The sequence below is a fragment of the Trachurus japonicus genome, chromosome 8 (genome assembly GCF_045865225.1).
Source record: "Trachurus japonicus isolate A0001 chromosome 8, Traja_1.0".
Lineage (NCBI taxonomy): Eukaryota > Metazoa > Chordata > Actinopteri > Carangiformes > Carangidae > Trachurus > Trachurus japonicus.
Genome location: NC_140914.1, coordinates 3365312 through 3379199, shown reverse-complemented (window position 1 = coordinate 3379199; position 13888 = coordinate 3365312). Strand labels below are relative to the sequence as shown.

At 37.9% G+C, this 13888-nt stretch overlaps 1 protein-coding gene across 1 annotated transcript in view; it reads right to left on the bottom strand.

Moving 5' to 3' along the window:
• The window catches only part of atxn2l (ataxin 2-like), a 30458-nt gene extending 22843 nt beyond the window's left edge, over positions 1–7615 (bottom strand). The window contains exons 1-5 of the mRNA XM_085783346.1: positions 7479–7615; positions 6982–7039; positions 4776–4832; positions 4207–4278; positions 2813–3020 (exon numbers count right to left, since the gene is read on the bottom strand). Of these exons, the coding sequence (XP_085639472.1) occupies positions 2813–3020; positions 4207–4278; positions 4776–4832; positions 6982–7039; positions 7479–7495 (412 nt within the window). The 5' untranslated portion in view covers positions 7496–7615. The remainder of the gene's footprint in view (positions 1–2812; positions 3021–4206; positions 4279–4775; positions 4833–6981; positions 7040–7478) is intronic.
• Positions 7616–13888: the final 6273 nt, after the last annotated feature.

The following is a 13888-nucleotide window of genomic DNA, read 5'->3' as shown; positions in this document are numbered from 1 at the left end:
GATTCACAAGGTCCCGATTCAATTCACTGCAAAATAGTGCTGCACGATTAATCTAATCGCAATCGCAATCGCGATGTCACGCCGTGCGATTACGTAATCGCACGAAAGAGTGCGATTGGCGATTTAAAGTACATAAATGTGCGACCGCGTGAGCCTGTAAACGGGACTTTAACTCCTGTAGTGTGTGGAGCGGAGCCGCTAATGTGTGCAGCATAGCAGACTCCGTCAGTAGTCATGTGACCAGCAGGTCTGATCACGTGACGACCCAGCTGGCAGACAGCGCTCCGTGTGCTGCAGGACCGTCACCGTGGTTACAGCAGGTGTGGAGCTTTAGCGTCACGGAGCGAACTGTGTTTTCCTCCGCAACATGTGCAGTGCGTTTAAAAAACGAGGAGGTATAGCTATAGAGAGCCTAAGCGGAAGCAGGAAGTAACGGCGCCATGGGACCTCAACTCTGAAAAACTCGCCGTTCAAATGAATGAGACTGAAAATTTTATTTCGTGATCCGATTGAATTGCGCCATGAGAAAAAAATATGTCCTCTACCTGTTTAAAACATCACGTTTCATGCCGAGAAATCAGCCGTTTATCATAAAACGGCAACAGAAGAATGTATTTTGTGTGAAGACCGCTCTACGGACTACAGATCTGTGTCCCACAGAAAATACGTCACCAACTGACACGGGAAAGGGCGGCAATTGGTGTGTGACGTCACCTACGCGACTTGTAGTCTTTCTGCTTACAGATTCTTCTGAATTTTATTCTACAATAGCTTTACAACAAACGGCTGATTTCTCGGGATGAAACGTGATGTTTTAAACAGGTAGAGGACATATTTTTTTCTCATGGCACAATTCAAACGGATCACGAAATAAAATTTTCCGTCCCGTTCATTTGAATGGCGAGTTTTTCAGAGTTGAGGTCCCATGGTGACCGTTACTTCCTGCTTCCGCTTAGGCTCTCTATGCCTGTTGGGGCGAACGACCAGAAAGCTCCGGTGTTTGGTTTTCTTTTAAAGGGATAGTTCACCCTAGAATGATATTTCGCTCATTATCTACTCACCCTCATGTGGACTAAGGGCTGGAAGAAGTTTCAGATTCCTCCGTCCCTTCTCTGAGTTACAGGGGGTCTCGGCGTAGCAGTGCATGTCCATATAACGGTTGCAAAGGGACACCGGAGCTCTTCGTAAAAAAACACACACAAAAAAACATCCAAATACCTCCATGCTGCTCGTATGTAATGTCCGTCTTGTGCTGAAGCCCCAAATTGCGTAATTGTCCCGAAAAAAATTAAATAAGTCTATATTTTAAGCTTGTTTGTAGCGGAAGCTTCTCGAAGCTCCTCTTCCTGGTCCGTCCAAATCTCGCGTGATTTGCGCCGGCGTCAGTGCGGTTACTGCGAATCACGCGAGATTTGGACGGACCAGGAAGAGGAGCTTCGAGAAGCTTCCGCTACAAACAAGCTTAAAATATAGACTTATTTAATTTTTTTCGGGACAATTACGCAATTTGGGGCTTCAGCACAAGACGGACATTACATACGAGCAGCATGGAGGTATTTGGATGTTTTTTTGTGTGTGTTTTTTTACGAAGAGCTCTGGTGTCCCTTTACAACCGTTATATGGACATGCACTGCTATGCCAAGACCCCCTGTAACTCAGAGAAGGGACGGAGGACTCTGAAACTTCTTCCAGCCCTTAGTCCACATGAGGGGGAGGAGATAATGAGCGAAATATCATTCTAGGGTGAACTATCCCTTTAACTGTCTTTTTTATTTATTTTTTATTTTTATTTTACGGTAACAGCCACACTCATTTGCGGTCTCCTCTCGTCTCCTCCGTTGTGTGTGTGTGTGTGTGTGTCTGTCTGTCTGTCTGTCTCTGTGTTACCTGTGTGCTGTGAGAGGAGGGAGGGGGGAGAAAGGCATTGTAATAAATGATGGCATCGCAGTAGACTATGAAACTGCACAAAAAGTTACCTATTTTTATTTAATACAAAGATACTGTAAGGAAACACTTATTATTTGAGAAATACAATCCTAAAATATGGTTATTTCCTGTGCTGTGCTTGATAATCAAGCAAATAGACTCCTTACAGCATTAATTTACAATATCGTAATCGCAATCGCAAATCGCAATATTTTCCACCATAATCGCACATTTTTATCAAATCGTGCAGCACTACTGCAAAAACTCAAAATCTTACCAAGAATATTTGTCTTATTTCTAGTCAAATCTCATTCTACTTAAAATAAGACTCATCACATTAAAAAGCAGCTTGTTTTTAGACACTTTTTACTTCTTTCAAGCAGATTTTCACTTAAAATAATCTGATGGTGGAGCAAGTTTTTCTTCCTTATAACAAACACAAAAAAACTGGCAGATTTTTCTACTTATTTTAAGTGAAAATTTGTTTGAAACAAGTGAAAATGATCTAAAAACAAGTTAATTTTTAGGTGATGAGTCTTATTTTAAGTGGAAAGAGATTAGTTTTGACTAGACAAATATTCTTGGAAAGATTTTGAGTTTTTGCAGTGTTGGATATTGACTCATTCAGAGATATTTCAGTTTTAACACCAGTTTGCTTGGTTATAAAAGAGATTTTCACCAAACGAATGCTGCAGATTGTACAAAGATGGAACTCTCTAACCTGGTGTTTTATTAAAAATATTCATGTTTACATTAAATTGACTGAAAAACAGTCACATTAATGCGCATTTATGTGTGCAACAGTGTAACGGCGTATCTAAAGATTGAACTGAGGACTTTATGAATGGATGAATGGATATGGTTTGTCTCTGTACGGGAGCTTCACCTCTGACAGCGAAGCTCAGGTCCACGTCTCTGCAGGTCATGGTGACCAGGTCGGCCGGGCTGAAGATCATGGTGTCGGTGATGTCTTCAATTCTAGGCAGAGGTGACGACTGGCCGCCTCCTCCTCCTCCATCACCTCCTCCTCCTCCTCCTCCTCCTCCTTCGTCTCCGTCGCTCCGTCTGTGAACGGCGTCCACGGCGAGCTCACACTGTGTGGATCAGAGACAAGTGCATTGATCTGTATTGTCCCTGAGGGGGGATTCGCCAGTTTGCATCGACTTAAAGCTTCAGTTGGTGACAATTATTATTATTATTCAGTCATATCTGCTGGAACTGTCACTATATTCTGATGGTCGGATATTAAATGGGTCATTTAGGACCAAACCCAACTTTACTTTACTTTATTTGGATGGGACAGTGCACATTAATGGACATAAAAACTTGTAAATGTGCCGGATTGTAGCAAAAGTGCTAATTTCCCAGTCCCATAACATAAAAACAGTTCAAATTACACATAATGTAGACTACAAAAAGACCACAAGACGACTATGACAATGTAAAACATATTGACAAACACATTCCACAGGTAGAGGGACCATAAGAGTTTAGTTCTGGGAGATAACGTGTAAACGTGCTGCGTTAAAGTGACGAGCGCTAAAGTGCAGGAGTGCATAGGTACCAGGTTGTGTTGCACGATGCCCATTACACCCAGTTGCACAAGCAGAAGAGTGTAAATATTGCACATAATGTAGTACATAATTGTAATTATGTAAGTACTACTAGAACCAAAACTCCTCTGGTTCCACCTACAGCCAGGAATCGTATTTGCCGAAATCCGACCGACCGACGATTGTCTCATACACGTTGTAGTAAACTGACGAAAGTGAAAGTGTGCGTGTGTGGCGCTTGGCAAAGGTTCATTAAGGGACCTGACGGAGTATTGTATTATATAATTTCCAACCAAGTCACTGAGTTTACTTTCACTTTCATGGAGTTTTAATATGTAAACTCGTCGCCAGTGACAGAAATAAAAGGTCCGTTGTGAACGCACCTTCTTTATGTTGAACTTGTATGATTCTGATCTGGTGTCGCTTCTCGTGTTATTTTGCAATAATATTATCATAATAATAATAATCTAGACTCACTCCTGTCCCGTGAACTATAGCAGCACTGTTCCTCTCTAGTTTATTGTGTTTGTGTTGAATGATCGCCGACTGCAGCAGCAGATTGACCAAGATAAATTTCCCTCTGGAGAATAAAGCACTCTGAACTGCTTCTGCATGATATGGTGCTATATCAATACATTTGAATTGAATTGAATTGGAGATAATAAAGTTAATTTTGATTTTGTTTTTGATTTGATGTGACCAGCTGAAGCTCTGACTGGGTCGGTACCTGGGAGCTCAGCGTCTTGAAGATTCCCTCGTACACCGAGCCGTTCTTCACCCTCACGTCACAGGTGGAGCCCTGAGAGGAGAGACCAGCTGTTAATCAATCTGTCAGTCAATCAATCAATCAATCAATCAATCAATCAATCAATCAATCAATCAATCAATCAATCAAGCTTAATCTCACTTAAAATCTGTCATTTACACACTCGTTCACAGGACACCTTGGTTTTACATATTCCCAGTATCAGGACAGAATTGGGGAAAACTGCCTTTCAGTTTTATGCCCCCAAAAGTGGAATAACCTACAAAACTGTCTGAAACTGGATCATCTTATTTCCTTAGATAGTTTTAAAAACTTATTATCAAATGTTTTACAACCTGTATGTAATTGTGAATCATGACCTTGTATACTGTATAATTGTGTTTTTGTAATCAGGGCGTCATTGAAAAAGAGAGCTCGCTCTCAATTGACCTTCCCTGAATAAATAAAGGAGAAATGAAAATGAAAAATGAAATGAAATCAATCAATCAATCAATCAAACCGACACCGACATAGGGACGACGACGACTCACCACCACGGCCGTGAGGAAGTGAAGCATCCGAGCGTTGTTGTACACGCCCTCAAACACCTGAGAACACAACACAACAGAGGTTTAGGAGGAGGAAGTAAAAACCTACTCTACTCAACATGAAGCTGTTTCTAAAAATGTGTTACATTAATGTCACATCTGTTAGTTTGAAAATGAAGATCTGATAAAGAACAAAACACACAACAACACAAACTGTGTAGAATCCAACAACTGACACTATATCAACGTCTCTGTATTAACTGTAAGATAAGATAATAAAAGATATGATGAGACTTTATTGATCCTTCAGGGATTTACAATAATCAGAAGCTCGAGCAAAAAAGTAGGAAATAAGATAAATACTAAGAGAAATAGGTACAATTTTAAAAAGGACAAGATGAAAGGAAAACATGTGTAATTTTGAGGAAAAAATAGCCTATAGAATGTGTATATGTCACACACACTTTAGGTCAGAGTGTAAATAAATACAACAGCTCTGGAAAAAATAAAAAGACACGGTAACACTTTATAATAAGTACACACTATTAAGCATCAGTTAAGCAGTAATAAATACTGAATTCTTCATTTATAAGTAGTATAATATATAATATAGTAGGGATGTCACGATTACAGATTTTCTTGGTCCGATTACTGTCAGAGAAATAATCACGGTGTTACGATTATCACGATTATTATACATTCATTAATTTCACAACACTATGAATGTGTAAAATCAAATATAGTCAAAATATAATTACATTACTCATTGTTTACACAAAATATTTCAAGTATCTATGAATATATGACCCAATTCTTAACCCCCAGGGGAAGTGTTTGAAATATTCAGGTCATGAATTGTCGTCTATACCAAATGTTTACGTTTATTTTAATCGTTTTTTGTTTTGTTTTGCTTTTTTTTTTAATTAAAAATGACATGTTAACATTTAAATTCCCACCAATTCAATGTCACGTTAGTTAAATGGACCTGTATCTGAGCATTTACCTTTATTTTTATGCACATCTGCCAATAAAAGGTTCCAACATCAAATTTTTGTGAAAGTAACAGTATTCAGGAATCTTTATGATTAAATAATTGTGGCGTTTAAATACCACGATTAATTGTGAAAACAAGTAATCGTGACATCCCTATAATATAATATATATACTACTATTATCCCTCTATGGTACGCTGCATCATGATGCCAGTGGGGAAAAAAATGTTTGGAGTGTTTTTATGTCTCAAAATAGACTAAATAAACATAATCTAAAGACATTTTTAAAAATTATTTATTTTTGGAAGTTTTTGGGGTTTGTTGCTTGTAGGCAACATTGTACCACTACGGTTCATCATCTACTGTATTAGAAACACCGACCAGTCTCTGTAGACTTTCACCTTCACTGGCCTCATCCTCATCTTCCTCATCATCATCATAATAGCCTGATGTTTACTTTACTGCATCCAAAATCACATTTATTAAGGATAAAAAACTAAATTATGATGAATTATATGTTTTTGAACATTATATTTACACCCTAACACACACTACCATAGTCTCATAATGCAATATTGATTCCATAATGGTCCACTGTCGCCTCAAGGCAACGTTGCAATTTTCTATAATGGTACGTTGTTGCTTTGGGGCAACAGGTGCATTTTAACAAGTTTCCATTATTTAATAAGTAAATAAATTGCATGGAACTATTACAAATTAAACTTTACTAATCTATTACTGTAAATATATTTTTTTCCAGATGAAAAAGGGCCAGGAAGTTACTGTATGTTTTCAGACCGTTTTAGTGGAGCAAAATGGCAAACCTGTTTCCTTTGAAAAAGTCTGCAGTAAAGGGTTTCAGTCTGGCTTCTTGAAAGTCATGTGATAAATTAAAGCATTGTTATTGGTTCTCTAAGGTCTCCTCTCTGTTTTAAAGTATTACAGCATTAAATGGGATGAATTGTGGAGATGTGACAGGACAAAAAGTGGCAACATGGTACCATAGAGGGTTATAACCTGTGTAATTATCAGTTTCACTATATTTACACTCGTGTTCGTGCTGCCTGACACCAGCCTGTTGTTTACATGGCAGCTGGTTGACAGACACACACACACACACACACACACACACACACACACACACACACACACACAGAAACACACACACACACACACACACACACACACACACACACACACCCAGCTGACAGACTCACCAGGCTGCTGACAGGAGGAGACTGACTCTGTGTCGGTGGTTTCATCGTGTTTCTTGTCCTGAGAAAAACACACAAACACAGTGTCAGTTCACAATAACAACACAATAACACAACACAACAACACAACAACACACACACAGAGAGACACACACACAGCAGCTGAAACACTGACGCGACGTGACGTGACTGAGAGAAACAATAACTCCACTACTGACCAACTATAACACGACCAGTTTCTACCGGATGTAGCTACATAATATGTGTGAATCTGAACGTTAATAGATAATAACAGTTATTCCTATTATTGTTATAGTTGTTATTATTATGGTATAGAACAGTAAATAGCAGCAGCTAGCCAGGCTAACAGGCTAACAGAGCAGCTAACAGAGCTAGCTGTGACGTAGACGTCGTTTTACCGCAGGAACAAGAAGAGGAATATCTCAGTAATAATAATATAATAATAATATAATATAATAATAATAATAGTAGAGTAATACTTTCTGGTCATGTGCATCCCGGTGGTTCCGGTGAAGAGTCACTGGGTTTAAACCGGAGCCTCAACAACACGACACCGCTGGAAAACAACAACAAAACACACACACACACAGCGGCGCGTGCGCTCGTTTCGTCACAGCGGCGGCGACGGCGCGTCACGTGGTGCGACCAGAGACTCTAATAATAATAATAATAAACTTACCTGATAGATATATAATTATTAATAATAAGGTAAAATAAGTATCTTTTAACATAATTCACAGCATTTACACATCTAAAGTTATTATTATAATTTTTTTTTTTTACAACGATTTAAAAAAGATATAGATTGAACCTGCTCTTTCTGTGTAGGCAGGGCACCCTGAAGATGTTTTTCATTTATTTTGGTCTTGTCCTTTCTCCACCAAATTATGTAGATAATAATATAATAATAAGATATTTGCAACGTGATTTCTTTTTCGATTGAACCTCATTTCCCCCTGTGCTTTGAACATATTGTTTGGCTTCACTGAAATGTCGTTACACTAATCAAAACCCACTCTTTCTTATCTTTGAAAATGAAGCCAAACAATATGTTTTAAGTCTATTAAAAAAAAAAATCCGTCAACATGAAAGCTATAAAAACTTGCGTCTATTTATTTATTTGTTTGTTTGTTTTTTGCGCTTTTATTTTTCATTTAATTATTCATCTATTTATTTATTATATTATTTATGTATTTCTTTGTTTAGCTTTTTATTTCTATATTAGCTTTTGCATTGTTTACAGGTTTCTCTAGTTCATTTCTTCTTCTTTGTATCTGTATAAGGTATTGCTGTGTATGATATAAATAAGAAAATAAAATAATAATAATACAAATAATAATATAGCCTATTTATTTATTATTTATTTGTGCAGTAGGAATGAAATGCTGCAGCAGTTTTTGTTTTGTTTTTATAGCCCTACTGTGGATGTAGTGTTCAGTTTCTCTTTCAAAAGCTACAAATGCAGGTTTGAGTCTAAATCTGGTTTTATGAATATTGTATTTCCCAAGGATGCGTCTCAAGTCCGGCGATCAAATGTTCTCACTCGTATCCACAGGAGATTTAATTAAAAGTTTTGATTATAGATCTTATTAGAGCAGTGTGGGTTTTTGCGGTAAGGATTAATACTAGGAGGGAGCCTTCAGCCGGGATGCGCCGAGCGGGTCAAACGAGCGCACCCATATTAAACCCCGCCCACTGATTTAGAGCAGCAGCTGATTGGACGAGCTGCACGTCAATCACTCCTGACCTTCTCTCTCATTGGCTCGTTTCTCTCCCGTCATTTACGTCATTCTGCTCCGGGAAGGCGACTCCTGTAAGAGAAGCTTCACTCTGAGTTTGGACTTTAATGACTCATTTCACTAATTAAATTAGATTAATTGCAACAAACACATTACTATGGAGTTATTATTATCATTATTACAAATATGCTGAAGCACAAATGGATTCAACCTTGGGATACATAAAATAAAATGATGGCTAAATCAATTTTATTTATTTAATCTTAAAGTTATGTAGTTCATTCAGTAATAAATAGTAATATTAGTCAATTAAACAGTGGCATTAACATTAGACAATCTAATGTGCTGATGAAAAAAGCCCCTAACCAACAAAAGGTGGAAGAATATTATCTTTAAGTGTTTTTTTTAACTTCTTTTACGGAGGTTTAGGTCATTATGTATGTATTTTATTTTATTTATATAACGTACTCACTGCTACTAGCATGTTTTAGATTTATTACACTGGCATTTTTATGGAGTATTTTGATTTTGAACCATGATCAGTGAGTTTGATTTCTGTCCATGTCTCTGTCCTGTGTTGTTCAAGTGTCTTTTTCTTTAAAGGGATAGTTCAACATTTTGGCAAATCGGCCCATTGCCATAATCCCTATAGTCATAGCAGTAGGTTCGTTACCTTTAATTGTCGGTGCAAGCTAACAGAGTTGTTTTAGAGGGAAATTCATGCAAAACCGCTGATGCACGTTGCCTTCAGGGACAGTTTTTCATCAACAGTCTCTGTATTTCCCTCTAAAACAACTCTGTGTGGTAACGTTGTGTTATTATCTCATAGCGTGGTGAATGTGCAGGTCACAACTTGTCCACCAGAGTGTTGTGGAGTTGTTGGATTGTGTATTTGATGAGTTTGATGAGTTAGAAACCAAGAAATCCCATAATGAGCCTCCGTAGCGTAGCTCTGAGCAGCTCACGGCTCTGCTCCGCCGTTCTAAAAACAGCTTGCACCGACAATTAAAGGTAACGAACCTACTGCTATGACTATAGGGATTATGGCGATGGGCCAATTTGCCAAAAATGTTGAACTATCCCAAAGTTTAAATGTTCATATCCTCCTAGTAGTGCAAAACAAATCTATTATTACTACACTTACCTGACCCGTATGTCTTATAAAATACATTGCAGAGGAAGAAAAGGCGACACCAAGCAGTATGTTTCACTATATTTATATTATATCATTATCATTAAATTCAATGTAGTACCTGAAACTAACCACACAGGGTGGACGGACGCGGACGCCCACCCTCAACACACGGTCCCAGCAAAGAGAGAAAAGAGACAGAGAAAGGCACAAAGAGTTTTGAAACTGAGAAAAGGACACAGAAGATGATGATCGGGAGTCGGGGTTTGGGGGTTCGGGGGGGTTGGGTTGTTGCATTTAGACAAATACATGAGCAAAAAAATAAAAAATAAAATAAAAAACGTCTGGTAGAAATGAGGTGTGGCAGGTTTCACGTGGCGCTAAAGAAAGAAAACCAGGAAAGCTCTAGTATATAAACGGAACGAGGGATGAAGACGCAGGCAGAGGCCGATGACGAGACGACGACAACACACAGAAAGGCACGAGTAGAAAAAGTCGGTATTCTCATCATTGTTGACATTTCTGCTAATAGTTTCTTCTTTTTTTTTTCTCTTTTCTTCTTCTTTTTAAAACATTTTTAAAATTTTTTTACTCTTTTTTTTATTTTTTCTCTTTACCCCTTGATGAACGGAGGATGAGGTCGAGGAGGAGAAGACAGCATGAAAAGAGAGTGAGGGAGGGATACTGTTGCCTTGACAACGAGGCATTAGAGCAAATCTTATATATATATTTATATCTTATACATATATATATTTGTTTTGTTTAGTTTTTTATCCCAAAAATTAAAAAAAAAAAAGGCACAAAGACATTTCAACTGAATTACAAAGATGGAGTCGGAAAAAAAAAAAAAGAGTTACATGGGAGTAGGCATACAAAATAAAATAAAACGGTGTCTTAAAAACAAATAAAATTAATACTATAATTCTGACCGTCATCATCATCATCATCTTCATCATCGTCACTATTATTATTATTAATATTTCCATCAATATTATTGTTATTGGTTTCATCAGTGAAGAAGGAGAAGAGGAGAGAGAGAGAGAGAGCAGACACCGAGTGATGCTGAGGTAAATGTTTCCCGCCTAGAATCCGAAACATGTGACAATCGCCAACGCCAACGCCAACGCCAACGCATCAAATCCTCTATTTATTAGTCTACTTGCCAGCCCATTGTGAACCCGTTGTGAACCCGTAAATGTTGAGTACCCCAAAGTTTTATGTTAGAAATATATAGTATGGGTCCCCAATATTCAGAAACTGCCGGATGCTAACTTATATATATTGGACAATTAGCATAATTGACACAATTAGCATAAATTAGCATAATTGCCTATATGGGCAATATTTCAACAAAATTGACTTGGCTGATCTGGGCAATGTTGGAGTGGTTTTAGGGGTTATTGATGATGCTGAATCCATTTCTGACATTTTCAAAATTCAAAATGGCTGTCTAAACCGGAAGTGACCAGATTTTAACCGCCAGTGGGCCGATTTTGAATTTTGAAAATGTCAGAAATGGATTCAGCATCATCAGTAACCCCTAAAACCACTCCAATATTGCCCAGATCAGTCAAGCAGTTGTTGAAATATTGCCCATAGCAATTATGCTAATGTATGCTAATTATGTCAATTATGCTAATTGTTCACTATATACAAGTTAGCATCCGGCAGTTTCTGAATGCTGGGGACCCATACTATATATTACTTCAAATACATGAGTTATACAGTATGTCCAACCAGCATCCTCTAAAACTTAAGATTTGGCTTAAAATCCATCAAAATCGGCCCACTGGCGGTTAAAATCTGGTCACTTCCGGTTTAGACAGCCATTTTGAATTTTGAAAATGTCAGAAATTGATTCAGCATCATCAATAACCCCTAAAACCACTCCAATATTGCCCAGATCAGCCAAGTCAATTTTGTTGAAATATTGCCCATATAGGCAATTATGCTAATGTATGATAATTATGTCAATTATGCTAATTGTTCACTATATATAAGTTAGCATCCGGCAGTTTCTGAATACTGGGGACCCATACTATATATTTCTAACATAAAACTTTGGGGTACTCAACATTTCCGGGTACTCATTATTGGCAAGTAGACTATATTGAAAAGGTCGTGAAAATGTGCAGAAAGAAGCTGCAGCTAAAGATCAAGTCGTCGTATCGATCAATTCCTCAGATTTGTAAACTATTCTTCACATTTCTTCTTTTTTTTAATGAACAAAAACGCTCAATTTATTATAAGAATAAGAAGAATTAAAAAAAAAATTTAATTAACGAAAGGATTGCAGCGAAATTGTTCATTAGCTGCAGCCTGGCTTATTTTGAATTAAATTATTTATTTGTAAGGTTGCAAAATTCCGGGAATTTTCCAAGTTGGAAACTTTACATGGGAATTAACAGGAATATACGGGAATAAATCTGAAATTTACAACATTGAAGGTTGCATCTTGAATAGAGGCGGTTTGAGGCGAATTCGCGACAATAGGCGTTAAGGGGTTAACGGGAATATATGGGAATTAACAGGAATATACGGGAATAAGTCTGAAATTTACAAAATTGAAGGTTGAGCCCTTAATAAGTAATAAGTAATATTTTACCCAACATTCACGTTCTTGTTGTTCTGTAAAATAATTGATTTTTCATACAATAATTAAAACTTGATAAAGTTCTTACTCACTAATAAATCTGTTGAAATGACATGTTTTTTAATTGTGTTATTTTGCATGGATGTCTGCTTATGACAAAACAAAATTTACATTTACGTTTGGATATGATTTGTTTAAATTACCTCCAATTTCCATTTAATTCCCAATAATTCCTTTAAATTCCCATGGAAAGTTTCCAATTAGGAATATTTACTGGAAATTTTCCGCCCCTTTGCAACCCTGTTTATTTGTATTCATTTAGTATTTACAGTGTGACTCTGTGAAGGAAGCAGGAGTTCTGGTCTGAGATAAAGATGTAGCAGAAGTAGTTATAGTACCGGTATTTAGAGTTAAAGTAGACAAAGTACCTGTAAAGTACCGAGTTAGTGGCTGTAGAGTAGATCGTGTTTGACTTTACGTCGTCGTTAGTGTTTAGTGTCGTCGTCCTACGTCCAATCACATGTCGTGTTTCGTGTTTCGTGATGATGTCCTTTACAGACTTTTACAGTGACGGTTGTCGTCGACGGCGGTTGTTGCCACGCGGCGTTACCGCTGTGGGCGGGGCCGACAGGAAGTCAGTTTGATTCATTTATTTATTTAACCTTTTGTTTAAAAAAAAAAAAAACGTACAGTGTCCCGACTGACTCCGCCCACAACAACAACCGAGCTTCACCAGGCTCCAATCTGCCCTAAAGGAGGCGTTTTGTCTCTAAAATTTGAGACAGTGAAGTAAATTTTTCATCGACCAGCTCAATAAATTGGCTGTTTTGTGTTTTTTTTAAAGGGGTAGTTCAATATTTTGTCAAATTGGCCCCATTGCCATAATCCCTATAGTCATAGCAGTAGGTTTGTTACCTTTAATTGTCGGTGCAAGCTGTTTTTAGAACGGCGGAGCAGAGCCGTGAGCTGCTCAGAGCTACGCTACGGAGGCTCATTATGGGATTCCTTGGTTTCTAACTCAGCAAATACACAATCCAACAACTCCACAACGCTCTGGTGGACAAGTTGTGAGCTGCACATTCACCACGCTATGAGATAATAACACAACGTTACCACACAGAGTTGTTTTAGAGGGAAATTCATGCAAAACCACTGATGCACGTTGCCTTCAGGGACAGTTTTTCATCAACAGTCTCTGTATTTCCCTCTAAAACAACTCTGTGTGGTAACGTTGTGTTATTATCTCATAGCGTGGTGAATGTGCAGCTCACAACTTGTCCACCAGAGCGTTGTGGAGTTGTTGGATTGTGTATTTGATGAGTTTGATGAGTTAGAAACCAAGAAATCCCATAATGAGCCTCCGTAGCGTAGCTCTGAGCAGCTCACGGCTCTGCTCTGCCGTTCTAAAAACAGCTTGCACCGACA